The sequence below is a fragment of the Candoia aspera genome, chromosome 1 (genome assembly GCF_035149785.1).
Source record: "Candoia aspera isolate rCanAsp1 chromosome 1, rCanAsp1.hap2, whole genome shotgun sequence".
Lineage (NCBI taxonomy): Eukaryota > Metazoa > Chordata > Lepidosauria > Squamata > Boidae > Candoia > Candoia aspera.
In genome coordinates this window covers 60,461,449-60,488,199 of record NC_086153.1, presented here as the reverse complement: position 1 = coordinate 60,488,199, position 26,751 = coordinate 60,461,449, and the positions used below count along the sequence as shown (strand labels likewise).

The window sequence follows — 26,751 nt, the reverse complement described above, 5'->3', positions numbered from 1 at the left end:
GTTAACCAGTGTGTCCAAAATATGTTTGTAAGGTATTCTGATGTTTTCCCCCGGCCTTAAAGGAAAGGAGTATAAACATTTCCTCTTATCCTACCACTAAATTATGTGTCTTCCTCCTCCTGTTCCTTGGAAGAAGAGGACCTCCATCCATTAGAGACAATAAGCAGCAACTTTGGAGGCTGAGCCATTTTCACATTTTAACTTCTCTTTCCATCTTATCCAATTCTACACCAAAATGCCTTTTTTTGAAATACAAGAAACAAAATAATTGTTTTTTTTCGCATTTGCAACACAGAGCTTTTGTCCTTCAACTTATATGTATCTTATCTCTAGATTGTCCGTAAAGAGGAGAAATGGGAATTGCCTGCTCCCCAACTTATACCTTCATCTCCAGTGAGTATCTTCATTTGCTCTTCAAATAGTATACCTCTCTTTTTCCCCATCTCTTTTTTCCTAGTCTTCAAATAATTAAGCTCATATTAGCTATTCCAGTAGATGGAACCAGGCTCATGCCTTATTAGTGAAGTGGTGATGTATTTCATTTGGAGCTGAGATTTGGGTTAGTGCCTCCTGTGCCTCGTTCACTTTAGTTGCAACCTTCTAATCTTTCAAAAGACTTCCTGTGTCAAAGCACTGTTTTGTGATTTGACTGGGAAATGAAAAACAAACAGAGAAAGAATTCTGTAATAGTTGCTGAATGAATCTTCATATATAAGACGTTGTAATGCAATCACCTGAAAGGCTCGACACCATTTTGGCATCCAGCAAAATATGAAACATGAACTGAAGGCATTGTCGAATTCTGTGAGAAATCATAATGTTCCCAGAAGTCCATGTACTGTAAATTGGTCCCACGTCCCCTTACATATAACACCTGCTTGAGCTTCTGCCTGTTGAGATCTCCTTTACTTTCCCTCCAGTCAAGTCACATTCTGAGCCCTCACTAAACAACTTGGGAGTCTTGATTCGATTAGGGAATTTAAAGACAAAGTACAATAAACTGTTGTGAGTTTAAAAATTGAATAGAAATATACAAAACCTAATATTCTACCCACCGGTTTTCACCATGTACACAATATACATTTATCAATTTCTACTGGACTCCCACAATGCTAAGGGCTCCAGAAAAACTCTCTGGATTATCATTATATCACAGAGCCCTCCTGTGTAAGAAATATATAAGGTCTGACATGCATTCTGTAAAATGAAATGTGAAATGGAATATAACTGCCTTCTGATAGAAATTTGGTAATTTAGCAAGAGGTCTTAATATTTGGTGGAGCAAAAGATTATATCAGACTTACTAGTGCCATACATATTGACATATGATGTAAGGCCCTTTCCTGGTACAGATTGTGTTAATCAATTAATGAGCTTTGCAGTTAAAGAAGCAATTACATTCCGCTAGAAATCTGCAAGTGCTGTCTTCATTCTGGATTGTTCTGAGCTTATTTAGTCAGAAGCATTTGACTAGGCTTATATATTTTAAGGAGGCTGAAAAAGAATGCTCAGATTTTTTGAAAAGGACTTTATGTCAAAACAAAATTCATGAAAATGTTTATGCATATTCATTGTTTTCACTTGTATAGTGTCTTTTTATGTGTATTATGTTTTAATGTACAGTTCGATTTGATTTTCATTCTTTCATAGTAATTTTTTTTTAAAGTCAGTCTGATATATGTCGTCTGAAAGGTGTATGAAGAAAAATGAGGAATATATTTCTATTAAAATGGAACTCTACAAATTAGCCATTCTTGCAAGAGGACCTATCAGATTATTTTCTTATTATAGTTTGCTAATAACATTCCAAAGTCTGGCTAGGCATAATATAAAAACCACTCCAGACATGATATCTAGTTTTGATTAGGAGGAAAGACTTTTGCTTAAAGTCATAAAAATAGTATTCTTTCATTTCATTTCTTTAGATGGGATTTATATAGTTATTTTAGCAAAAATTACTTTGTAAAAAGTTTCATTAAACTTTCACAGTATGTAATAGATCTCATTATTGAGACCCAAACATGACACACTGGAGGCTAACAAAAGTAGAATTGGCTAACATACAATTCCTTTGACATTTACTGGACTTTATAATGTCAAATATTTGCTAAAACTTATACTCTGCAGTATAAATTTGAAATGATTTCTTTGAACTTTGGTTCGTATTTTAGTTATTTTTAGTTAATAACTACGTAAGTCAGATAATAAAAATAAAATAAAAAATCTAGCTACAATCATACAACTGGAAGGGATTACAGAGCTCATCTGAGAGCCAGTTTGGTGTAGCGGTTAAGGCATCAGGCTAGAAACCAGGAGACCGTGAGTTCTAGTCCTGCCTTAGGCACAAAGCTGGCTGGGTGTAATGGTTGCCTACTCCAATATACTCAGTCTCACAAGCCCGAGCTTTAAGATAACTGATTTATTAAAGGAATAGTGTGCAGATACAGACAAAGCTGAGAATAAACCAAAAGCGCGCAAAATACAAATCAAATACTGTTGCTTCAGTCCAACTCCGCCCCGTGCCTCATCGTAGCAACCACCCCATCCCAGATGTCAACCATCGTCATACACCGGCCTGGGAAAGTAACCTTGAATAGAGTCACCAACCCAAACATGCATTCCAGAGATTACAGCCTCGCAGGGCTGGAAATTTCCAACAGGGAAACACAGATCAGAAGAGTGACATGTGAAACGTTACGATGTATACAGGACATTGAAACGGAGAACATGACATACTGCCCCCCTAAAAAAAATTACGGAGCAGGTTTGGAGGGATAGGCAGCGTGAAATTTAGCGACGAGGTTCGGGGAACGCACATCGGGAGCGGCGACCTACTCCGGGTGTGGGAAATGCTTCCATCGGATGAGATATTGTAAAGTAGAGCGTTTGCGACGAGAATCAAGAATGTCCTTAACTTCAAAGTGTTGCTGAGTGTCAATAAAGAATTGAAACAGGGAAAGTTCAGTAAAAGTGTCCGCACCCCGGGATTCCCAAGCCGCCCTAAGTCGAAAAGTTGGGGGGAGGAGAAAGAACGCCGTTTTGCGAAAGGCCAGTGCTTGCGATGTGGGAAAGAAGGGCATCGTGCAGCGGCGTGCCCAAGAAAGAGATCCGAGGACCTTGGACCAGTCCCTCTCTCTCAGCCCTAGGAAGGAGGAAATAGCAAACCACTTCTGAAAAACCTTGCCAAGAAAACTGCAGGGACTTGTCCAGGTAGTCTACAAGAATTGGATATGACTGAACAGATTAAAAAAAAAAATACAGAGTTCATCAAGTCTAACCTTTGCTCAGTGCAATATCTGCTAAAGTGTTTTCAGAGAGATGGCTATCCAGCCCCTGTTGGAAGATTTCCAGTGAAAGACAACATGCCACTTTATGAGGCAATATATTTTACTGGATGACAGCTCATACCATCAGAAAATTTCTCCTAATATCTAACCTGAATCTACTTTTCTGTAGCTCAACCGATTGATTCTGACCCTATCCTCTGGACCAAGAGAAAACAAGACCCCTCTTCCTTTTGTTATCTCTCTGCTATTATTTCAGTTGTCTTCTACTAGTGAAACAAAACTTATGGTCATGCCTTCCAGTCTGCACACCATCTTGGTAGTCCTCCTCTAAACTCACTGCAGTTTAAAAAGGACATTGAAAACCTGTAATGCCTGGAATTGAACACAGTATTCCAAGCTGAATTTGACCAAGGCAGAATACAATGGGATAATTATTTCTTGTGATCAGGACTCATACTCAGGTGTTTTTTTTTTAATCTGTTCAATCATGTCCGATTCTTGGAGACTCCCTGGACAAGTCCCTGCAGTTTTCTGGGCAAGGTTTTTCAGAAGTGGTTTGCTATTGCCTCTTTCCTAGGGCTGAGAGAAGGTGATTGGCCCAAGGTTACCCAGCTGGCTTTGTGCCTAAGGTGGGACTAGAACTCAGAGTCTCCCCCTTTCTAGCCTGATGCCTTAACCACTACACCAGAATGGCTCTCACATACTCATGTTAATAGATCCCAAAATAGCAGGTGCATCACACTCTTGGCTCATCCTCAACTTGCAATCTACTAGAGTATCCAGTTCCTTTTCATATCCACAACTGCCAAGCCAGGTCTCCACCTTGACATTTCTCTCTGTTAAAATCATCCTGTACAGTTTGGCCCTTTATTCAAGACTGTTTAGATGTTTTTGAATCTTTTCTTCTGGTTCTAAAGCAATAACCATTCCTCCTAACTTTGTGTCATCTGTAATGCTTCTTTGGTGATTTGCCCTTCTTGACATTTCCCCTTTTTCTTTTCACCATATTAGAGAGCTCTGTGGGTGTGCACAGTCATCTCCTTAGATGCCATTCATTTTCCATTTTTAGTGGAGGTAGCTCATGATTGTGCCTTGAGTATCTTGTTTTGCAGGCTATTCCATCCTTCCTGGACATGTTTCTCTTTCAGGTTTTCAAGCTATTGGACCTGACTTCTGCCTGAATTCAGATTACATTAGTAAAATCTTGTAAATGAACATGTCTCAGAAGTCCCCCATAAAATTGCAGTGGTAGAATTTTGAATGGGACTAGTAACCATATTAAACAGTTCTGAGCTGCGTGTTCAGTGAGATTTAATTTAATGACTGAAGTTTCTGTGTCTCAACCTATGTATGTCATATGTTGTATCTAGGTAGCATTATATTTTTTAGAAGCCATTACTGCCGCTCTCTGCTTGGTTTATCTTTAATTATGTCTCTTATACCACTATAGAACAGTTATTTTGAAGCTGGTGTTTGCTTCAGCTAATGTAAGCCTTTAAAACCATTTCCATCCAGTAGTGAATAAATTTTATTTTAGTAGGATACTTGGCTGTATCATTATTCATACAGCTCTTTGTATGGATAAAAGGATCATGCTCCAAAATGTTTCAGTAGTTATATCCAAATCAGGTTGAATGTAACATTATTACCCTTTATTTGTAAAAAAATCTTAAATACGCCCACAAATTATTCAAGCTAAATCTGCTTGTGCTGAATTTTAATTCCTAAATTGGATCCTTGGATGAAGTCCAGGTTTCAGCAAGAACTATGCTGCCAAGGATTAGAATCACAGTAGGGAGCTTTGCCTTGACAAGATAAAGACAGTAATTATTATTAAAAACTACACAAATAAAGGCAGTTAATAAATGTGCATGTTGTGTAACAAGCACATTGGTTGCATTTCCTTTTATGATTCCCTGAGAGCATCTTTGTGATTGATCATAATGGTTTATAATGACATCAGCTTGTTTGTTATACAAGGGCAGTCCCGCCCTCCCCCCAACGTCTTCTCCATTTGAAGGCTGGACAGTGGTGGCTTTTCAATTGCTTCTTTTTTCAGTGCTGACTTATGTGCAAACTAATATAGAAATGCACAGCAGAAAATGTGCATTTCACTTTTCCACATTCACACTTTTCTACAGTAACACTAACTTCTGTGGAGTACAGCGGTCCTGGTTTCAGTGCTTAATTAGTCATATTGGGAGGTACAAAGAGGTAGGAGATGTACCTTTCCAATGTACAAGATATGTGGATTCCAGTTTTTGTAGAAAAAATATAAAAATAGGTTTCTGGAATATAAAAGGAAGCACCATAAAACTATCAGTGTTGTTCAGCATCTGCTCAAGTAAACTGCTGTAAGTAGTGCTTCTAAATTAAAGACATACAGAATCTATCTGCAGTCAGTCATGAAATCTTACACACAGTTAAGTGTAGAGTAGTCCTTATAGGACACAACAGGACTCTTGGGAGTAAATGCAAATAGGACAAACCTGTGTAGAGTTGAATTTCAGAGTAGTTGAAAAGGATTCAAATGTTAACATTTTTGGTAAACAAAAGATGGATACCATTTATTAAAACATTTACCCTGTCTTTCATTCATGTAGATCTTCATTCATCTAATAATAAGTTGTAAGCGGGTGGTAAGCATATGCAACAAGTAGAAACAGTGGGCCAGTTGACAGAATCCAAAAACTGGAGAAGCCCAACTAGAACAGACAGTGAATTGTTGCTCAGTTATGACACACAGTATACTGTACTTAAATATGTGATCTGAGGACAGATGGAGTTAATCTAGCATTTTGAAGAAAATAATTTAGAAGTCCCTAAATAAGTGCTAACAAGTATTGCTTAACTAACCATAACTACATTCTTGCAACTGTTAAGTATATTCTTAACAAATAGTAAGTCAGCGTGCACTTCAAAAATATTCAGAACCTTTGGACCTCACTCAATGTAGCCCCCTCTCTGCTATTTATTTATCACATCAAAACACATCGTATTACTTGTACATTGCCCACTTCACCATACTCTGGAAAGCTCACAAGAATAACACTTCAGTTAAACACCTAACAATGAAAACATCTTCAGGGCTAACAGAAGATGATCTTGCTTCCAAAATGCCATTAAGAAGGGAACCATTCTCATTTCATTAGAAAATTCCATAGGATTGGCACAGTTTTCCTCTGTGTTGTTATCCCCCAGAGACAGGGAATCACCAGTAGTCCTTTATGAATAATATGCATAGGATGGGAAAATTTCAGTGGAAACCCAGGTGGGCTGAATTTTAAGGAAGTATGCTAAGTATTTTATAGAAAAATTAAAATACGAAGTTTGTGTTCATATATACTGTATGTATATATTCAGACAAAAATGTATGACACATGTAACTTTTTCATTAAAAATTGTGGAAATTATATTCCAAGAAATGCCTTGTTTTTTCCCACTCCTACTTTTCTGCCAGAAATAAAGCATGGATATGCAAAATCAAGTTAACTTTCCTCCCCAAATTCATGCAGTCAGGATAAAACTACAAGAGCTATTAATCCTCTGCTTGGGGATATAGACTTGTATCAACAACTCTGGTCAGGAGACATTTCAGCAATTTAGTGGTAAATTCTGCACAATTAGGTTTCTGCTGATGGTTTTATGACTTTTTCTTTAGCATCCAGCCTGGACTGCCCCGTGTGCAAGGAAGATGGTTTAGATGGGTCATTAGTTATTTAAAGGATTATAAATTTTAAAGTTCATAATTCAGTTTTATAGAATTTTGTTTTAGAAGGCATGTAATGAAGAGGCAGAAAAATGTACCAAAATGTTATCATTTGTAATGCTAGTTAAAAAAAAAAGCAGTCTAATTCATTTCTTCTAAAATATTGTTCCCACTTTCACATACTCTCAAATAGCTACTCATTCTTTGTACTGCAAAATACTTAGTAAAAATGAGAAGTAGAAAATAACTCTTTCTCCCTGTATGAATCACTCAGGTGATGCCAGTTTGGAAGCCTTATGAAAATATCCTTTGTACAGAAGTGTCCATTTAAAGGCATTGTTATTTTTAGCTTTGTTTTGGCTTCCATTATCAAAAGCCACCCTGGTTTATAAGTATGCTTTAGAATGCCCCTTTGAAGCCCAAGATCCGAATGCTACGAATAAGTGAGCATCTCTCTGCCCCAAAGACTTTATCTGTGCTATGTTCATTAACAGAGTAAAGAAAAGTCCATTAAGCCTTGAAAGCAAGAAAACTCTGCTGTCTCTGAGCTTATCTGATCAGCTGTAAGGAGGGTTCTCCACTGAAATAAAGCTAAAAACTTAAGCAGTATTTATTTTTATATAAGATATATCTTGAAATTGCTTTTGATGGAGGCTGTGTTTTGATGGAACCTGGTAGAGTTGCTGCTGTGGGGTCCCCCGTGTGGGGGGGGAGATGGGCGGTGATAAAAATTTGATAAATAAATAAATAAAAATAAATTTTAAAAAATGAAGGATGGTCTCCATGTAAGCAGCCTTGAGCTGGAGGCATTCATAACATACCACACTGACAGCTAAATGATGTGCCTTGTGTGATTACATCATCAGGTAAATAATGCAGTTGCATACCTGCAGCAAAACATCTGGCAGAAGTATGTAAGTTGTGAAACTATAGAAAGGCCTTTGTTATGCAACTATAAGAAAGTTAGGGTTAGAAATAAATATATTGTGTGTAATTATTATTATTATTATTATTATTATTATTATTATTATTATTATAGATGTTTAAGGAGGAAGATAAAAACTAATACAAACTAATATAAAGTAAAAAAAAAGTAATCAAAGAGGAAGGTAAAAGTGCAAGAAAAAAAGGTAAAAGAAAAATAGAAAAGAAAGAAAAAATACTAAATGGTAGATTCCGATTTTCTTTACAGCAGTTATACGTACAATTATAAAATTACCTCTCACTCTATAGTTACAACTTAACTCTCTTCTTTCTATAATATATCCTATCTAATCATTAGAACCATAAATCATAAGTTCATTTTTTTCTGTTTTACACAAAAAGTCCATAAGGGGTTTCCAGTCAATTTAGCCATCTCTGCAAGTTCCATCATCTTCACCAACCATTCCTCCATTGTAGGTAGTGTTGAATCTTTCCATCATTTTGCATAGAATAATCTCATTGCAGTTATGTACAAAAACAAAATTCCATGACTCTTTTTCCAACTGTTTGTCCATCAATCCTGAAAGAAAGACCTCTGGTCTCAATTGTATATTAATCTTTAAAATCCTCTGAATCTGTGTATTTGAATCCAGAATTTTTTAGCCTTTTTACACATCCACCAAATATGATAAAATGTCCCTTCTTGTGCTTCACATTTCCAACATTAATTTGAAATGCCTTTATACATTCTCTGGTGACATATACCAACGGTACATCATTTTATAAAAATTCTCTTTAAGATTATAACATAGTGTAAATTTCAGTCCTTTCAACCACACATTTTCCCATTGTTCCATCTGTATATTATGACCAAAATTTTTAGCCCACTTTATTATACATTCTTTCACTTCTTCTTCTTCTGTTCTGAAATTCAATAAAAGTTTATACATTTCAGCAATTACATGTTCATCATTTGTACACAATTCTATTTCAAATTCAGTCTTACAATGTCCAAAACCATAAATTCTTTTGCCTACTTTAAATCTTTCTAATAATTGTAAATAAAAGAACCAGTGACAACTATATCCCTCTTCTACAAGTTCTTCTCTTGATTTTATTTTGTATTGTCTTTGACACAATTATTATATCTCACAATAGGTTAGCCATTTATGTTTGCCTATTATCTCCCATCTATAAAATGCTTCTTGTGCTGAGAGCCCCAAAGATGTTTTCAGGCACAACCTGGATTTATATCTATTCCATATTCTCAATATGGCATGTCTAGTATAATGATTTTTAAAATCCACATTAACCTTAATGTTGTCATACCAAAAGTATCCATGTCACCCAAATTTCAGGTCATGTCCTTCCAACTCCAAGAGCCTTCTATTTCTTAGTAGCACCCACTCTTTCATCCAAACCAAACAGCAAGTTGCAAAATACAATTTCAAATCAGGTATACCCAGTCCTCCTTTTCCCTCTGCATCTTGTAAAACCTTATAGTTAACTTGTGGTTTTTTCCTCTGCCACACAAATTTAGATATATTCTTCCGCCACTGTTTAATGGTGCATCAGTTGTCAAAACAGGCATTGTGTGAAACAAAAACATCAGGCAAGACATTTTTATCACAGAAATTCTCCCCAGCACTGACAGTTGTAGTTTCTCCCATCTTAACATATATTTTTTAACTTCATTCCATGTCTTAACATAGTTATTTTGAAATAACATACAGTTCATATTTGTCTGGTGATACCCAGATATTTTACCTTCTTCTCAGTCTTAAAACCCATTTTATTCATCAATTCTGTTTGATCTTCTATTTTTATATTTTTGTTAACATCTTTGTCTTCTGTTTATTAAACCTGAAACCTGCTAATGCACCAAATTCTTTTCATTTGCTCAATAATATTTCAGTTCCCTTTAAGGGATCTTCTAAAACCAACACCAAGTCATCTGCTTATAAGTTTCGTTTTTAACCTTTGCTCCCATAATCCTCTCCTCTTGTCTTATATCTCAGTTCAGTATTTCAAAAACCAAGCTAATCAAGAGAAGAGACAGTGGGCATCCTTGTCTTGTTCCTTTTTGTATCTTACAGGGTTTTGATAGATCTCCACTAACAATTCTTTGTGGTTTCTGTGTAGTGTAAATTGATCTTACCCATTTATAAAGGTTTTTTTTCTATTTTTTCTTCCTGTGCCATTAACACTTTCATCTCAAGTGGCCTTCCATAGTTACAATCAGCGTCACAGTCAACATCTCCATAGTTACAGTCAGCATCACAGTCTGGCTCATATTACCTTTATCTTTTGTTTTGTCAAATCCACCAATTGTCTGCACTCTTTAATAGTAAACAAAAAGCATTCCCACGAGGGTCTGGTTTGTCTGTTTTAATTCCAATTCATTCAAAAGCACTTTCACCAAAAATAATCTTTCAAAATCACTATCCCCTTTATCTGTTTTAAACTTTCTTATGTTGACTCCTTGTTAAGCTTTTTGCCAAATATTTTTAAGTCTTTAAAACCTTCTTTATTTCTTTGTAATCCAGAAAGAATAATAACTCACCAAATGGAATTTTTATCCTGCCGCTCAGAAAATCTCTGTAGCTGTAAATTAGTTACATCTGAAAGTGATTAAGAAGTGAGGCTCATGTGAAACATATGCCCATAAAGGATGTATTGCAGCTGTGAGTTTGGTTGAATTCCTCAACTCACAAATAGACCACAAAAACCTCAGTTCCTGCAGTCTACTCATGAGGAGTAGCTGTCTGGAGCACAAGTGGGAGATTTCACAATCTCTCCTTTTTAGGGAAAAACATCGCCAGCCAGAATTCGCTGTCTGTCTGCCAATCTCCACTGCAGTGCTGTCCCCACTCCTTCAGGGACATCTAGTTCTCCATGAATCCTCATCGGAAGCTGAAGGAAGATAGGGTTAGAACTTACCTACCTGAAAAATTCTTGCAGAGCAGGAACTGCACTGAGTTTGGACAAACAAGATGTGGAATCATCTCATAAACATTTGGCCTTCATAGAATGTACTAGAAAAGTCCATCTGAAAGTTTGTTGTTGTCCTTTTTGTCTTCTATGTACAGAAACCTGCCTTCACCCTTTCAGTAACCATATAATCCTTTATTTTGCCTTTCTTTCATTTTTATTCTTCTAACCCAATGGATTATTGGCCAGGTTTAGGCCAGGGGATTGGGGAAGGCCTGTAAAAAAAATTCCAGGAGAAAGTTCCCCGGTGTATCTGTCGTGCTCTCATTGTCATGGGGGGTCATTTTGATTTTCTCCTTTCCTTCAAAATTAAAATATAATCCCATTAATCTAGGGATATTTTCAGAGGAGTTATTGGTTTCACTGCCACCCCACCCCCTTCCCTTATTTGGAAATTCTTTTGCTTTTCTGTCTTTCTGTCTTTAATTAGTTAATTAAGTTTATAAGGCCACCCAACTCTATTATGATGTATTTGTTGGAAATAAATCTGAGATGGGAAGATCTAGAACAGCACAGCTATTTTTAAATGTTTAAACAAGGAAACAAATTCACTTTTATTAAATACCTCCATCCTTTTCTCTATTTTTAGTAAACATTCTACCAAAATATACAAATACATCTACTTGATCTAACTTTCACTATTTACGTATAATTTCTAAACTTATTTTTTTCTGTCAAATACAAATAGTTTGGTCTTTGATACATTAATTTTCAATCTATACTCCTTGTTTTTAATCCATACTCCTTGTTTCATCATACTTTTGCTGAAAATCATTTGGATTCTTAGCTAATCACATCATATCATATGCATATCAAAGAACATACATATTTATGTCCCCAACCAACATGCAGGTAGCATTACCATGAGCTTTCTTTTTTTCTCTCTTTTTTTTAATAGAACTTTATTATTTTTTTCAAAGTATAATTAAGATACAAAAAAGGAAGTATAGAATAGATAGAAAACAGAACTGAAGAAAAAAGAAAAAAACTATAAAAGTGTCAATAGAGATAACAGAAACGCAAAGTGACTTCTGACTTTCTCCAATACAGATATAGATAAATTTACAAATCTAGTCTCTTACCATTAATTAAACTATAATAACATTATTTCTATTAAAACAAACCATTTAATCACTAAAACCCAAAGTCAAAACTTCATTTTTTTCTATTACAAGCAAGTACTCTAAAAGTGGTTGCCAAGTAGATATAAACCCAGAAACAGAGTGTTCTCTTATTAGTACTGTCAATTTAGCCATTTGAGCCAAATCCATTAATTTAACAATCCAATCATCAACCGTAGGTATTTGTGGATCTTTCCATCATTGTGCATATAAAAGTCTTGTATTACCATGAGCTTTCCATATACTTTTGCTTATAAATACAGTAAACAGTGGAAGAGACATCCTCTAATTCTGCTCATTGTTAAACCATTTGCTAAGCACTGCATTTATTTCCAACACATGCTTCAACACATTCCATCATATAGAGCTCTTATCACACTCAACAATGAACCTTCAGTTAGCATCTCTATTGTGAGTTGTTGTCAAACATTATCTAGCAATTTTGTAATTTTGAAAGGATAGTCTGTTCATTAAAGAAGATTGAAGCCCCTACATATTGGAGTCAGTGTGTAATTATAATAAATCATGTCAGTTGCCAACAAAGCATAATGCATGAAGGAACAAGTCATGAATAGTTATTTTGGAAGTGACTAGTAATAGGCAAAGTTAAGGATTATTGTTAGTATCATCTTCTTGCTTTATAGTTAGAAAGGCATAGTTACACAGAGGGAATTTTACTATAACGAAGTTTAGTCAAGTACAGTATTTCGTTGAATATTAATTACTGATTTGTCTCTGGTTTCTGCATTATGCACTAGTTCATAATCTCCAGATGTGAATTTGAGGAGATAACTACATGATAAATAGTTGCTTACCATACTTTAATATTATGGGAAAATAATATCTGAACAATTGGATTTAACTGACACATTTTCTTCCTTTTCAGAAATCATATTCTTCATTTCCTTCCATAAAGCAGAAGTGGGAAGAATATCGGCTTCAGTGTTTAAAGTATCTCCAAGAAACACCCCCTCTTGTGACAGGTAGGGCTTCTCAAAACAAATGGCAGCCATAAATATAGCTCAACTGTATATTGCTTCCTTTTTTTGTCAGAAAAAGTCTTTTCCTGTTCTTTCCTTTCTTCCCAGTTCAGCAACTGTGTCTTGGTCTGCAACATCTTGGTGGAAAGAAAGCATTCACTAAGATCTAAAACTGGATCCACATGATTATCCTGACAAAGAATTGAGTTAGGTGATTTTGTCAGGGGGACAGTCAAAAGAAAGAGCATTTGGCATCAACTTCACTCATCCATATGTGTGCAAGATAAAGATATGTGGTTCTCTATAGACCTGTGTTTTATTTTTTTTTCCCTATGCCATATATTCTTAGATCCTTGGTACTTGCGTAAAGAACAGTGGTCCTTCTTTATCTTACCTTGTATATTTTGCTGAGCTATTCTTCCCTAGATTGTCTTGTTCTCTGTAACAGAGAGGAAACAATAATGCTGATTGTTGATTTAAATATTAAATTTGAAAGAATAGGCCATTCTTTTGTATCCATAAAGTGCTTTCAAGGTACCTTATAATAAAAAAATAAATAAATAAGCATATCAAGTAAGGTATCAAACAACATAGTTGCAAAAATTAATTTTGGTTAAAAATAATTGTTAGAATAAATTTCAGTTAATTTTTTGTATTTTGTTGTATTATGATACTCTTATTGTGAACTGTCCAGAGTTGGCAGGGGTCAGGTGGCATTAAAACTGAAAAATTAAATAATAAAACATTTTAAACAGTTCCGTAAAACTCTAAGAGAATAGGCACCGGTAAGTTCTGTTTCAAAAAATTAACTATATTATTGGTAAAAGGAGGTGGAAGAGCTCAGTTATAACAGGAAAGATGGGGCTAGGAGTTGACTGTGGAACAGATCATGAATTGTTCATGTCCAAGTTCCAAGTTAAGCTTAAAGGGAGGAAAAAAGCCAACCAGTTTCCATGATATGAACTTGACCATATGCCCACCATTTTCAAGTAGAACATCAGCAATCACTTTGAAGTTCTAAAACTCATTGATGGGAACCAGAGGAACTGTGGAATGAAGTTAAATGAGTCATTAAGGATGAATGTGAAAAGAGATTGCCAGAGATGGAGAAACAGAAGAAAACAAACTGGATATTGGAACATACAGTGGAAATTGCCAAAAAGAGAAGCCAAAGCAAGAAATACGAAGATCTCAGGACAGAAGTTTATTTATTTATTTATTTATCGAATTGATCACCACCCATTTCCTCTAAATGGAGTGACTCTGGGCAGTTTACAGCATAAAACAATAACTTTTGTTGTTTATTCATTTAGTCGCTTCCAACCCTTCGTGACTTCATGGACCAGCCCATGCCAGAGCTTCCTGTCGGTCATCAACACCCCCAGCTCCCCCAGGGATGAGTCCATCACCTCTAGAATATCATCCATCCATCTTGCCCTTGGTCAGCCCCTCTTCCTTTTGCCCTCCACTCTCCCTAGCATCAGCATCTTCTCCAGGGTGTCCTGTCTTCTCATTATGTGGCCAGAGTATTTCAGTTTTGCCTTTAATACCATTCCCTCAAGTGAGCAGTCTGGCTTTATTTCCTGGAGTATGGATTGGTTTGATCTTCTTGCAGTCCAAGGCACTCTCAGAATTTTCCTCCAACACCACAGTTCAAAAGCATCGATCTTTCTTCGCTCAGCCTTCCTTATGGTCCAGCTCTCGCAGCCATATGTTACTACGGGGAACACCGTTGCTTTAACTATGCGGACCTTTGTTGTCAGTGTGATGTCTCTGCTCTTAACTATTTTATCGAGATTGGTCATTGCTCTTCTCCCAAGGATTAAGCGTCTTCTGATTTCCTGACTGCAGTCAGCATCTGCAGTAATCTTCGCAACTAGAAATACAAAGTCTTTCACTGCTTCTACATTTTCTCCCTCTATTTGCCAGTTATCAATCAAGCTGGTTGCCATAATCTTGGTTTTTTTGAGGTTGAGCTGCAAGCCAGCTTTTGCACTTTCTTCTTTCACCTTCATCATAAGGCTCCTCAGTTCCTCTTTGCTTTCAGCCATCAAAGTGGTATCATCTGCATATCTGAGATTGTTAATGTTTCTTCCAGCGATTTTAACTCCAGCCATTCCTCAAGCCCAGCATGTCGCATGATGTGTTCTGCGTACAAGTTGAATAGGTAGGGTGAGAGTATACAGCCCTGCCGTACTCCTTTCCCAATCTTAAACCAGTCCGTTGTTCCATGGTCTGTTCTTACTGTTGCTACTTGGTTGTTATACAGATTCTTCAGGAGGCATACAAGATGACTTGGTATCCCCATACCACTAAGAACTTGCCACAGTTTGTTCTGGTCCACACAGTCAAAGGCTTTAGAATAGTCAATAAAACAGAAATAGTTGTTTTTCTGAAACTCTGGAATTTTGCATTTAATTGGGCATATCTCCCCCTATCACTGTTGCCTTTTGCTTTCCTTCTTTCTTGGGCTACTTCTAGTGTCTCAGCAGACAGCCATTTTGCCTTCTTGGTTTTCTCTTTCTTTGGGATGTATTTTGTTGCCGCCTCCTGAACAATGTTGCGAACTTCTGTCCAGAGTTCTTCCGGGACCCTATCTACTAAGTCCAGTCCTTAAATCAATTCTTCCTTAAGAAGAATTGTCCTAAGTCCTTAAATCAATTCTTCACCTCCACTGCATATTCCTTAGGAATATTAGTGAGCTCATATCTAGCTGATCTGTGGGTCTTCCCTAATCTCTTTAGTCTGATCCTAAATTGTGCAATAAGAAGTTCGTGATCTGAACTACAGTCAGCTCCAGGTCTTGTTTTACCGACTGTATAGATGTCCGCCACCTTTGGCTGCAAAGGATGTAGTCAATCTGATTTCGGTGTTGTCCATCTGGTGAAGTCCATGTATAAAGCCGTCTCTTAGGTTGTTGGAAGAGAGTGTTTGTTATGCAGAGTGAGTTGTCTTGGCAAAATTCTATCAGCCTATGTCCTGCTTCGTTTTGTTCTCCCAGGCCATGCTTACCTGTAATTCCAGGTGTCATTTGACTGCCCACCTTAGCATTCCAGTCTCCTGTGATGAAAATAACATCTCTTTTAGGCGTGTTGTCCAGTAGGTACTGCAGATCCTCATAGAACTGCTCTACTTCAGCTTCTTCAGCATCTGTGGTTGGGGCGTATATTTGGATCACTGTGATGTTAGATGGCTTGCCCTGAATTCGAATTGAGATCATTCTGTCGTTTTTGGGATTGTATCCAAGCACTGCTTTAGCCATTTTACTATTACTTATGAAGGCTACTCCATTTCTTCTGTGGTCCTCTTGTCCACAGTAGAAGATCTGGTTGTCATTTGATGTGAAGTGGCCCATTCCAGTCCATTTCAGTTCACTGACACCCAAAATGTCTATCTTTAATCTTGACATCTCACCAATAACCACATCCAATTTGCCCTGGCTCATAGATTGTACATTCCAGGTTCCAATGGTGTGTTGATCCTTAGAACATCGGATTCGCCGTTCACCACCAGCACCATCAGCTGCTAGCCGTCTTTTCGGCTTTGAGCTAGCTGCGTCATCACGTCTTGGGCTAGTTGAACTCATCCTCTGTTCCTCCCCAGTAGCATTTTGACCATCTTCCGACCTGGGGGTCTCATCGTCCGATGGTATACCGACATATTTCTGGTTGTACTGATCCATTTAGTTTTCATGGCAAGAATACTGGGGTGGGTTGCCATTACCTTCCCCAGGGATTGCATTTAGTCTGACCTCTCTGTCATGACCTTCCCGTCTTGGGTGGCCCTTCACGGTTTAGCTCATGGCATCACTGAGGTGCTCAAGCTCCAGCACCATGACAAGGTAACGATCCTTTGCTGAAGAAAACAATAACTATACAATAAAATTCCAATATAAAATATAGACTAAAACAATTATAAAAACTACCAAATATAATAAAATCATGATGGCTATGGTCTCATTCAGTCCTTGTGTAGGAGGGGCACCTCAAGGCACCAGCCAACCCCAAGTATGACTATTCTCCCTGCCCCAAGCCCGATGGCAGAGCCAGGTCTTCAATTCCCTCTGGAAGGCTTGGAGCATTGGGGCTAATCTTACCTCAGGCAAGATGTTCCAAAGGGCAGGCACCACTGCAGAGAAGGCCCGCCTCCTGGACCCTGCAAGATGGAATTCTCTTGCAGACGGGGTCCGCAGCATGCCCTCTCTGCATGATCAGGTGGGATGGGCTGATGAAGCAGGGAAGAGGCGGTCCCTTAGTTAACCTGGTCCCATGCCATGTAGAGCTTTAAAGGTGATAACCAACACCTTGAATTGGACCCAGAAGCAAACCGGTATCCAGTGCACCTCGTGAAGCAAAGGTGTTATATGCGACCTTCTAGGGGCACCAAAAATAGCCCCCCTGGCCGCAATCTGGACCAGCTGAAGCTTCTGGATACTCTTCAAAGGTAGCCCCATATAGAGCTCATTGCAGTAGTCTATATGGGAGAATAACAAGGGCATGTGTGACTGTCCGAAGGGCCTCCTGATCCAGGAAAGGGCGTAACTGGTGCACAACATGCAGCTGTGCAAAGGCCTTTCTGGCCACGGCTGCCACCTGCTCTTCGAGCAGGAGCCGTGACTCCAGGAGGATCCCTAAGTTACGCACTGAGTCTGTCTGGGGCAGTGCAACCCCATCCAGAAGCAAAGATGACAAAGTCCCAGATACGGAAGAGCCCTTAACCCACAGCCACTCCGTCTTACCAGGGTTCAGCCAATGCCTGTTATTCCCCATCCAGATCCCCACAGCCCGCAGACACTCAGAGAGGGTGGTCACAGCATCACTTTCTTCACCCGGGATGGAGATATACAATTGCGTATCGTCAGCATACTGATGATACCTCATCCCATGGTGACGGATGATCTCACCCAGCGGTTTCCTGTAGATGTTAAATAGAGGAGAGAGAACTGAACCCTGCGGCACCCCACAGAGGTGGGGTTGAGGGTCGGATCTCTCACTCCTTATCACCAACGATTGGGACCGGCCCTGGAGGAAGGAGGTGAACCAGTGCAGAACCATGCCGCCCACCCCGAACTCCCTGAGCCGACCCAAAAGGATACCATGGTCGATGGTATTGAAAGCCGCTGAGAGGTCAAGAAGAGCAAGGATGGATGCTCTACCCGCATCCCGCTCCCGCCAAAGATCATCCATAAGTGCAACCAATGCCGTTTCTGTCCCATATCTGGGCCTGAAACCTGACTGAAAGGGGTCTAGATAATCTGTTTCCTCCAGAACCCTCTGGAGCTATAATGCTACCACTTTCTCAACCACCTTCCCCAAAAAGGGGAGGTGGGAGACTGGACAAAAATTATCCAGTACAGTAGGGTCCAGCGATGGTTTCTTGAGGAGGGGTTGTACCAGCACCTCCTTAAAGGCAGTTGGGAACACCCCCTCCCTCAAGGAAGTATTGACCATTGCCTGGACCCAGCGACATGTCACCTCCTGAGCTGCCTTCACCATCCAGGAGGGACATGGGTCTAGATGACAAGTGGTGGCATTTAATGTCCTGAGGATCCTGTCCACTTCCTCAGGTCCAACAGGATCAAACTGTTCTCGGATAACATGGTAAGTATGCTTCCTTGGTATCCCCACAACCATGTGTCACGGTTGGAGTCTAACGTAGAGCAGATCCGAGCAATTTTGTCTTGCAGATGCTCCGAAAGCTCCTCTGCACAGCCCTGAACGGTGTCTCGGCTGGTGCCATACCATAAACCTGGCCGGGCACATTTCCAAAAGGGGCACCCTCCCTTCAGGGCCCAGCCAGATTTCAGTAATACATGCCAGGTCTGCCCCCTCCTCAGTGATCAAGTCATGTATGAGGGGGGCTTTGTTGTTAACAGACCTGGCATTGAGTAGCAGCAGCCGGAGACCAGGGCCCCTATGGATCTGCTGACCAGGGCTTGGGTCTGAGCACAGAAGGCCAGAACACACCACCGGTGACAAACACCAGGGGCGTCTTCCCCATAGATGGCCCACCATCTGGCTCCCGCCATAGCATCCCCTACCCTTCACTACCTCAATAATATGACCCACCCTGCACCCCCCGGAGACTCCCCTCAGCCCCACTCCTGCACTTCCAGAGTCCCCAACTTGGAATAGAGGTCCCTCTATCCACTCACTCTCACACAAACACAATTATCAACAGGGCAATGGCAGGCCCTCCGGCACACCAGCTCACGCTCTCGGTGCCGTCCAGGCCCAGCCATCACCCACCCATTCACTCTTCAGTCATTCACTCTTCAGTCACAATGCTCCTTGTTTGGCCTCTCTCACTGGTTGGCCAGGGGTATCTCATTCACTCCCCCTCACCTCCTGCCTCTCACTCAGGAGGTGAGTGCTCTCCCACACCGTCAGACACTACCAGACTCCCCCCCTCGTCTCTCACCCTAGGAAGGGGTCCTCATTCACACTGGAGGGGCCCCCACAGCTCTCCACCTCTTCTGGGCAGGTAGGAAGGGGATGGCCAAGATCTCCATGCCAAGACCGCTCCACGTCCCCAAGGTCTGTTATGCCAAGGCCTGCACCCCTGGGTCTATCCTGGGGTCTCTCTGGTTGGTCATTGGTTCACTGTCTCGCTGCTCGTCGACCCACTCCACCAGGCTGGCTCTCCAAGTCCCTTCTGCCGGCTCGCTGTGCTGCTGGTCTGCTGAGTAGCCGCACCCCTGCTCTGCCCGGCTGGTCCTCCAAGGTGGGTCTGCAGGTCTATCTTTCCACTGGTCTGCTGCACCGCCAAACCGCTCTGCCAAACTGGCCCTCCAGAGTCAGGCCGTTGCGCTACCGAGCCATCTGTCTGCTGCACCACTAAACTGCCCCACCAGGCTGGTCCGCCGAGGCTGGTCAGCCAGTCTGCAACACCGCTGGTCCACTGCGCTGCCAGGTTGCTCCACTGCGCTGCCAGGCCACCACAGGCCCACCATCCAGTGTCCCCAGGGATCACTGCACCAACACTCCCCATGCCGCTTGAGTCCCCCCCAGGGTCAGTGCACTGCCAATCTGCTGTGCCAGCAAACCTCGCCGCCAAACCTCTGGGGCTCGTTGCGCTGCTAGGGCTTGCCCAGACCTGTCGCTCCACGCTGCTCCACACAGGGTAGGGAGCTCTGTCCAACCCTGACCCATAAGATATGAGGGCCGGGGATCCTAGAAGTCCCCCTCCAAGTCCCGGCCAGCAATGAGACTTGGGGGAAGGAGATGAGACCCAGGAGTTTCCCTCAGAGCAGCAACGGACGTCAGCGTCTGCTCCCGGTCGCCATCTTGGATTTTTTTGTTAATGAAGTTAATGAAGGATTTCAAAGAGCTGTTAGAAGAAACAAGGAGCAGTATTACAGTGACATCTATAAAGACATTGAACATAAAAACAGTCACAGAAAAACAAGGAAAGTCTTCCAAAAGTTCTCTGAACTCAGAAGGAGGTGTCAACCTCAAATTGGTATGCTAAAGTATGCCAGTGGAAAGATAATAACTGATTCCAAGATGGAAAGAGTATACTGAAATTCTGTACAGTAGAGATATCAACATTCAAAATACCTTCGAAGACATTCCCTGCTTACAAGAATCTCTAGTACTCAAAGATGAAGTTAGATCAATGCTCCAGTCATTGCCAAGTTGGAAGGCTATATGAATTGATGGAATATCTGCAGAAAGATGGCAAGCGACAGAAAAAAATCAGGAAAGGTTCTAACATAGCGATATCAACAGATTGGAAGAGATCAATTTACATACCAATACCAAAGAAAGGACACTTAACCAAATTTGCAAACTATGGTATAATATCCTTAATTTCACATGCTAGCAAAATAATGCTCAGAATCATCCAGCACAAATTAGAGCCATACGTGAAGAAAGAGAGATGACAGATGTTGAAGCTGGCTTTAGAAATGGCTGAAAAATTGATACGCACTGGATAATTGAGAAAGTTAAATAATTCCAGAAAGAAGTTAATGTATGCTTCATTGGCTATAGAAAGGTCTTTGACTGTGTCAACCATATCAGGCTGTGGAATGTCCTTAGGAAAATGGGAATCCCAGAACATCTTATTGTCCTCATGCATAGGATAAGAAGGTATAGTCTGGATGGAACATGTGAAACAGATTGGCTTCAGGCAGCAAAAGAGTGAAACAAAACTAAATAATTGCTCCTTATTTGTTTAGTCTATATGCTGAATATATACTGAGGGAGGCTGCATTGGAAGAAGGTGGAAGAAGTTCAGCAAGAAACATCAGTAATTTGTGCTATGGTGATAACACTAGTTTGGATGCTGAAAATGCAAATGATCTGCAAGCTGTAGTATTGAAAGTCAAGGAGCATATGAAAAAAATGGGGCTAAGATTAAATATAAAGAAGACAAAACTAATGACAACCAGCCTTAGAATTAACAATGCAGTGGTGGATATTTCCTGCCTTCTAAGATTTACTGTGAACAGTACCAATAATCAAGAAATATGCTGCAGATTAGCACTTGGTAGAGTAGAAATAAAGGCCATGGAAAAGATAATCAGATGCCATGATGCAGAATGATGCAAATAATGGTTTTCCTTGTGACACTTTATGGAAGGTGGTTTGACTTTGAAGGAACAGGATAGAAAGAATATGATGGTTAGAAAAACAAATAAATGGATCATAGAATAAATCAATCCAGAGGGACAAATAACAAGCCTCAAATTATCATATTCTGGACATGTTATTTATTATTCATATTTTATTACTGCCCATCTCCCCCAAAAGAGGAGATGTTATGCAAAGATCTAGCTCTCTCTTAACCACTTCTATTACTTGTTTTCATCATTGCTTTTTTAAATTTTTTTGCAATGGCCTTAATGTTATGTTAGTGGTAAGTTTCTTAAAACTCAGTGTTTTACATCCCTATTATAGTTGCCTTGCATTTAATTTCTGTAGCTTTTTCCTACTTGTTGTTGAAGGAAGCATTCCTTGGACTAGGCAATTTTTGTCAGCTGTGCTGTAAAGAATATTGTAACAATTTGTGCAGACTTTATTTCATGTTTACAGTTAAGTAGTTATTTATGCTGTGAAAATAAAAACTGAGAAAAGTTCATTTCAACAAGGCCATGCAATTCTAGATTGGCTTTTTAAAAATTGAATTGAGGATCTGAACTGTAGAATTTGGGATTTAATTGTAAGGTTAAATCTTAAGTGTTTCCTTCTGAAATTCAATTTGCTGCTTCCAAACTGCATTTAATAATGAAAAAGCAAGATAGAAATGTTTTAAAGTCAAATAATTAAGCTAATACATTTTAAAACAGTGTTATGTACTTTTTCACTTTTTCTTTGCTGACTTCTTCTCAATTATTCTCTATTCACAGAAGGCAAGTTTTGCAACAGGACTTTTGACAACTATGTCTGCTGGCCTGATGCTATGCCTGGCACCTATGTGAATATGAGTTGCCCTTGGTATCTGCCGTCAGGTAGCTCAGGTAAGTTACTTGCATACCAATCCTGGAAAAAACTTCTTAAAATGTTCGTTCTTCTCACTAGGATGCTAAATTTGTCAAAAGCTTAATTCCTATTAGGCAGTATCCTACAGTATGCTAGGGAGAGTGGAGAGCAAACGGAAGAGGGGCCGACCAAGGGCAAGGTGGATGGATGATATTCTAGAGGTGACGGACTCGTCCTTGGGGGAGCTGGGGGTGTTGATGACCTACAGGAAGCTCTGGCGTGGGGTGGTCCGTGAAGCCACGAAGAGTCGGAAGCACCTAAACGAATGAACGAATAACAACAGTATCCTACAGCCTGTTGCTCTTCAGCTGTGGTAGATCTATAGCTTCCTGAATTACCAGCTGTGCTGGTCATGGATAAGATTAGCTATCATCCCCAGGCATCTAGGGAACAATTACCTCAACAGTTTTTCCAGAACAGGGAAGGTGCTATGATGCAATGGGCTATACTTTAGCTGAGCTACGTACTGTAAGATAAGGTTAGGTATCCTGTAAATGTTGTTGATCTACAATACCCAGCAGTCTTAGCCAGCATGGTCAGCAGTGAGGGATGCCAAAATTAGTGGCTCAGCAGAATCCAGAAACTGGTAATCCCACCTGTAGACATTGTTTCCTACAAAACATGGAAAATATTATGTGGAAAGATGGGTCCTAGACTGATGTGGAACAGCTGCTAGTGAAAATTGGCCTCAGATTGTTACAGATTGCTTGACAGCTTTTAGGAAGCAATTCTAAGAAAAACAGGCTAATTTTATTCATTCTGTTTCAGAGATACAAATGGAAGGAACAGCCTTCTAAGAATATTTCAATGTAAACTTTTATTTAAAAATATGTGTCTAAAACTTAGGAATGTGAGTAAGGGATTGGAAAATCTTTAGGTAATCATAATTACTCTATATGTCAGATGCTCTAAATCCCTATCATTTTAAGATTCCTTTTGTGTAGTATTAATTCTGTCTTATAGCACAGGGTCAACAATCTACGGCCCATGGGTCAGATGTGGCCCACCACCAGCAGTCATCCAGCCCATGCTCTCAAAAAGCAATATAGTCACCTGGCCCACTCAAGAGAGGGAGAGAGCACTTTGGCACTGGCTTTACCAACTGCCTCAGTGCTGGTGGAGCAACAAGTCCCTGCCTGGCATGGGCAAGAGCAAGCCATGAGGTGTAGAAGGAGGAACTGATGGTAGTGGTGGCATGGCCTCTGACCCGTACGGAGAAGGTTGCCATCCCTCTTATAGACAAAAGATGTTGGTGCCAGTAACATAGCATAACTAAAGTTGGTGGATACCTTACAGCATTACATTATTTCTGTAATCAAGATACCACAATCATACTCTTTTTTTAATAACAGAGAGTAATAACTGTCTATCATTAGACAGTTAGTAGATTAGAGTTGAGGGCCCAACAGGTTTACTGTGTCTGATTTGTGATTGTAACTCTTGAAATTTTTCAGTATCTTTTTTTTAATATGTCGAACAAAGCACTCTCTCCAAAATTTCAAAATCAGTTTCTATAATGCCTAAGTATTTTTCTGTTATGTTTTCTAATGGTAGTGACTATTTGAGAATCATATGAAAACTTATTGTACAAGCTCTCTATATTTTTTAGCGTTAATCAGACATGACTTGGTGCTTGCACAGGGGACCTTTCACCTTTCACCAAGCATGTACATTATTTAAAACAATTTAAAATTCTGATTATATTAATATGCAAAATTGTCTACTCCCCAATTAATTGATGTGGGAGCCCATTAAATATTTCAGAACTTCTTCCAATAATTCTAATCTGCTTTTAAATAACACCCTGCATGAAAAATTAGATGCCTTCCTTCGAGCAGCCTATTTATTTACTATCATGGCAGCAATTTGGCTGCTAACCACACTAACAGCCATCAGTGTGGGAAAGAGAACCAAGATTTACCATAATCCTGCACCTTAATAAATTATCACAATGTGCTGCATCTTTCATGTACTTTTGGAGATAAGCAAAAGCTGTGTTATCTGGGGATAGTATATAATTTCATTTTAAAGCAAATTAGTGTTTGGATTTCTGTTGAGTTGGTCATTAAAGGATTGGAAGTCCCTACAGGAGCAAAGTAAGGTTTATAACCTGCCTTTTTTCAATTGCTCTCAAACTTCCTTTTTTTTCCCCTGCCCTTCTCCATTGAAAATGGGATTTTTTTTTTAATTATGAAAAGCTGTTTGGGCATGTATAGAGAGGGAAAGAAACTCTCCAGCAATCTGAGCCCACATACTCAACTCTACCTAAACTTGTTGACTTTTCTTTTTCCTTTTCCTTTTCCTTTTCCTTTTCCTTTTCCTTTTCCTTTTCCTTTTCCTTTTCCTTTTCCTTTTCCTTCTCTTATTCTATTCGCATTGCAACATGCATTAGTCTGCATTATCTTTTTCCTGTACAAACCTTTTGGTCTCAGACCCACATAGTTTAGTTTTCTTCCATTTTGTCACAATACCTGGAGATGAGCAATAGTGAGAACTCTATAGCACAGTAGGATAGTGGATCAGATTATTTGTTCAAGGTGACAATAAAATAGAAATGTGTGAAATGTCAGTTCTTCTCCTGTTGGAGACATCTCTTGGAATGACTTGCACAGACCTGTAACTTTGCAAAGCCAGCAAGCCTGCAGTTTTTGTCTTTTTTTAAAGGCATGTAATACTCACTGTATTATATGGAGGCAAGAGATAGTTCACTATTCTTTCAAACAATCTTAATAACATAACTTTTTTCCCAGTTCAGGATTACAAAACAAAACAAGCCAAAATCTGTTAATTAAGCTAATAATATTTTCTGACCTTGGTAGTTTCTCCAAAATGTATTTTGTTTCCATAAAAGTCATTACAGCTGCAGTAAAATAGGGAGGAGGGATGCTTTACCTTGGGGCCCTCAAATTGGATTAATACAAAATTTCAGTATTTTCTGTAATTGTTAATCATCTCGGCTGGCTATGAAAAACACAAGGAATTTTGTGTACTATTTTGTCCTTCAACTAGCTTTACATGCCCAGATTTTTCCTTCTGCGCATTTATGTTTGCAGTAGGGCCCACAGCAAATCACAGTGATGCCAAAATGACAACATGGAATTGGTGATATCATCACTCAAGATTTATAAGAAATTAGAATCAGTCCAAATTAGAGAATAAGATAAAATGAAAATGATGATAGGTACCATTAGGTATAATAGGAGCACAAAGAGACTGCTAATGGTTCATCTCTTTTTTAAAACTGTAACAAAAGAATGCTTTGTCAGCCCTTCAAAGCAGGCAAGGTTAGGAAACAGGAGTCTTGCAGTGTGCTTTAATGCAGTTACGGTATTGTAACAGAATCTTGAAAGCCTGTCAAGGCCTCTCTCTACTTCATCTTATACCTAACACAGTCAGCTGAGTTTTTCGAGTTTCTTTCTTATGCTTTCCACTTTCCCAGGACTCAAATATCTTTTCTTTAATGGTTCAGCATTCCCTTCCCTACATTCCATCACCTGCCTCATGGTCTGCTGGTGAAGGCAAAAATAAAAGCATATGCTGTTGCCATGATTTATTTGATTTACAGTATATCCCATCTATTCTATCGTAAGGACACTCAAGGCTAGGTAACTGCAATTCTGCCTTGTCACAGAATTATTAACAACATAATTATTAATATTTAATAGAAGACAAAATCCATAAACATAATCCAGAATGCTTCCTAGCTTGGAAAACAGATCACTCCATTCATATATGTGGAAGAAAGGATGTAAAGAAAGCACATTTTAAAAAGCAACGGTCACATACATGATACGTATGAATTAAGACTGCCTATTTTTTTTTCCTGTCTTGGGCACCCAACATGTCACTGTTGCTGGTTTAAAGAAGCTGGGGTTGTTGAGATGGCCAAATCAGCCAGGGTAAACCAGGTTTACTCTGGCTAAGGGCTGTTGTTGTTATTTCTCATTTTTAGTAGACCAATATAATATATAAATATTATAAATATATAATCTGTAATATATAATATGGATTTCTGGACTTAGGAAAATATTTTAAATGCATAAAGGATCTGAGTTATAACATACATTATAATAATGCGTACAATTGTATTGCTTGCTAGATTATTTTTTAAAAGTTACTTTTGTATTGTTTTTGACTTTCTATGTTAATTGTTGGATTTGGGTTTTTTTTTAGTGTTTTTACTTTATATTTTATTCTGCTCGTGTTCTTTTAGTGTGATCCTCTCAGAGAACATTTGCTACTGATTAGATTAAA

The 26,751-nt window shown here is 39.2% G+C and overlaps 1 protein-coding gene across 1 annotated transcript in view; it reads left to right on the top strand.

Annotated features, from left to right (window-relative positions):
* GLP1R (glucagon like peptide 1 receptor) overlaps nt 1-26,751 on the top strand; it is a 126,975-nt gene that overhangs the window by 38,799 nt on the left and 61,425 nt on the right. The window contains exons 3-5 of the mRNA XM_063290122.1: nt 334-393; nt 12,919-13,015; nt 22,365-22,475. Coding sequence (XP_063146192.1) covers nt 334-393; nt 12,919-13,015; nt 22,365-22,475 — 268 coding nt within the window. The remainder of the gene's footprint in view (nt 1-333; nt 394-12,918; nt 13,016-22,364; nt 22,476-26,751) is intronic.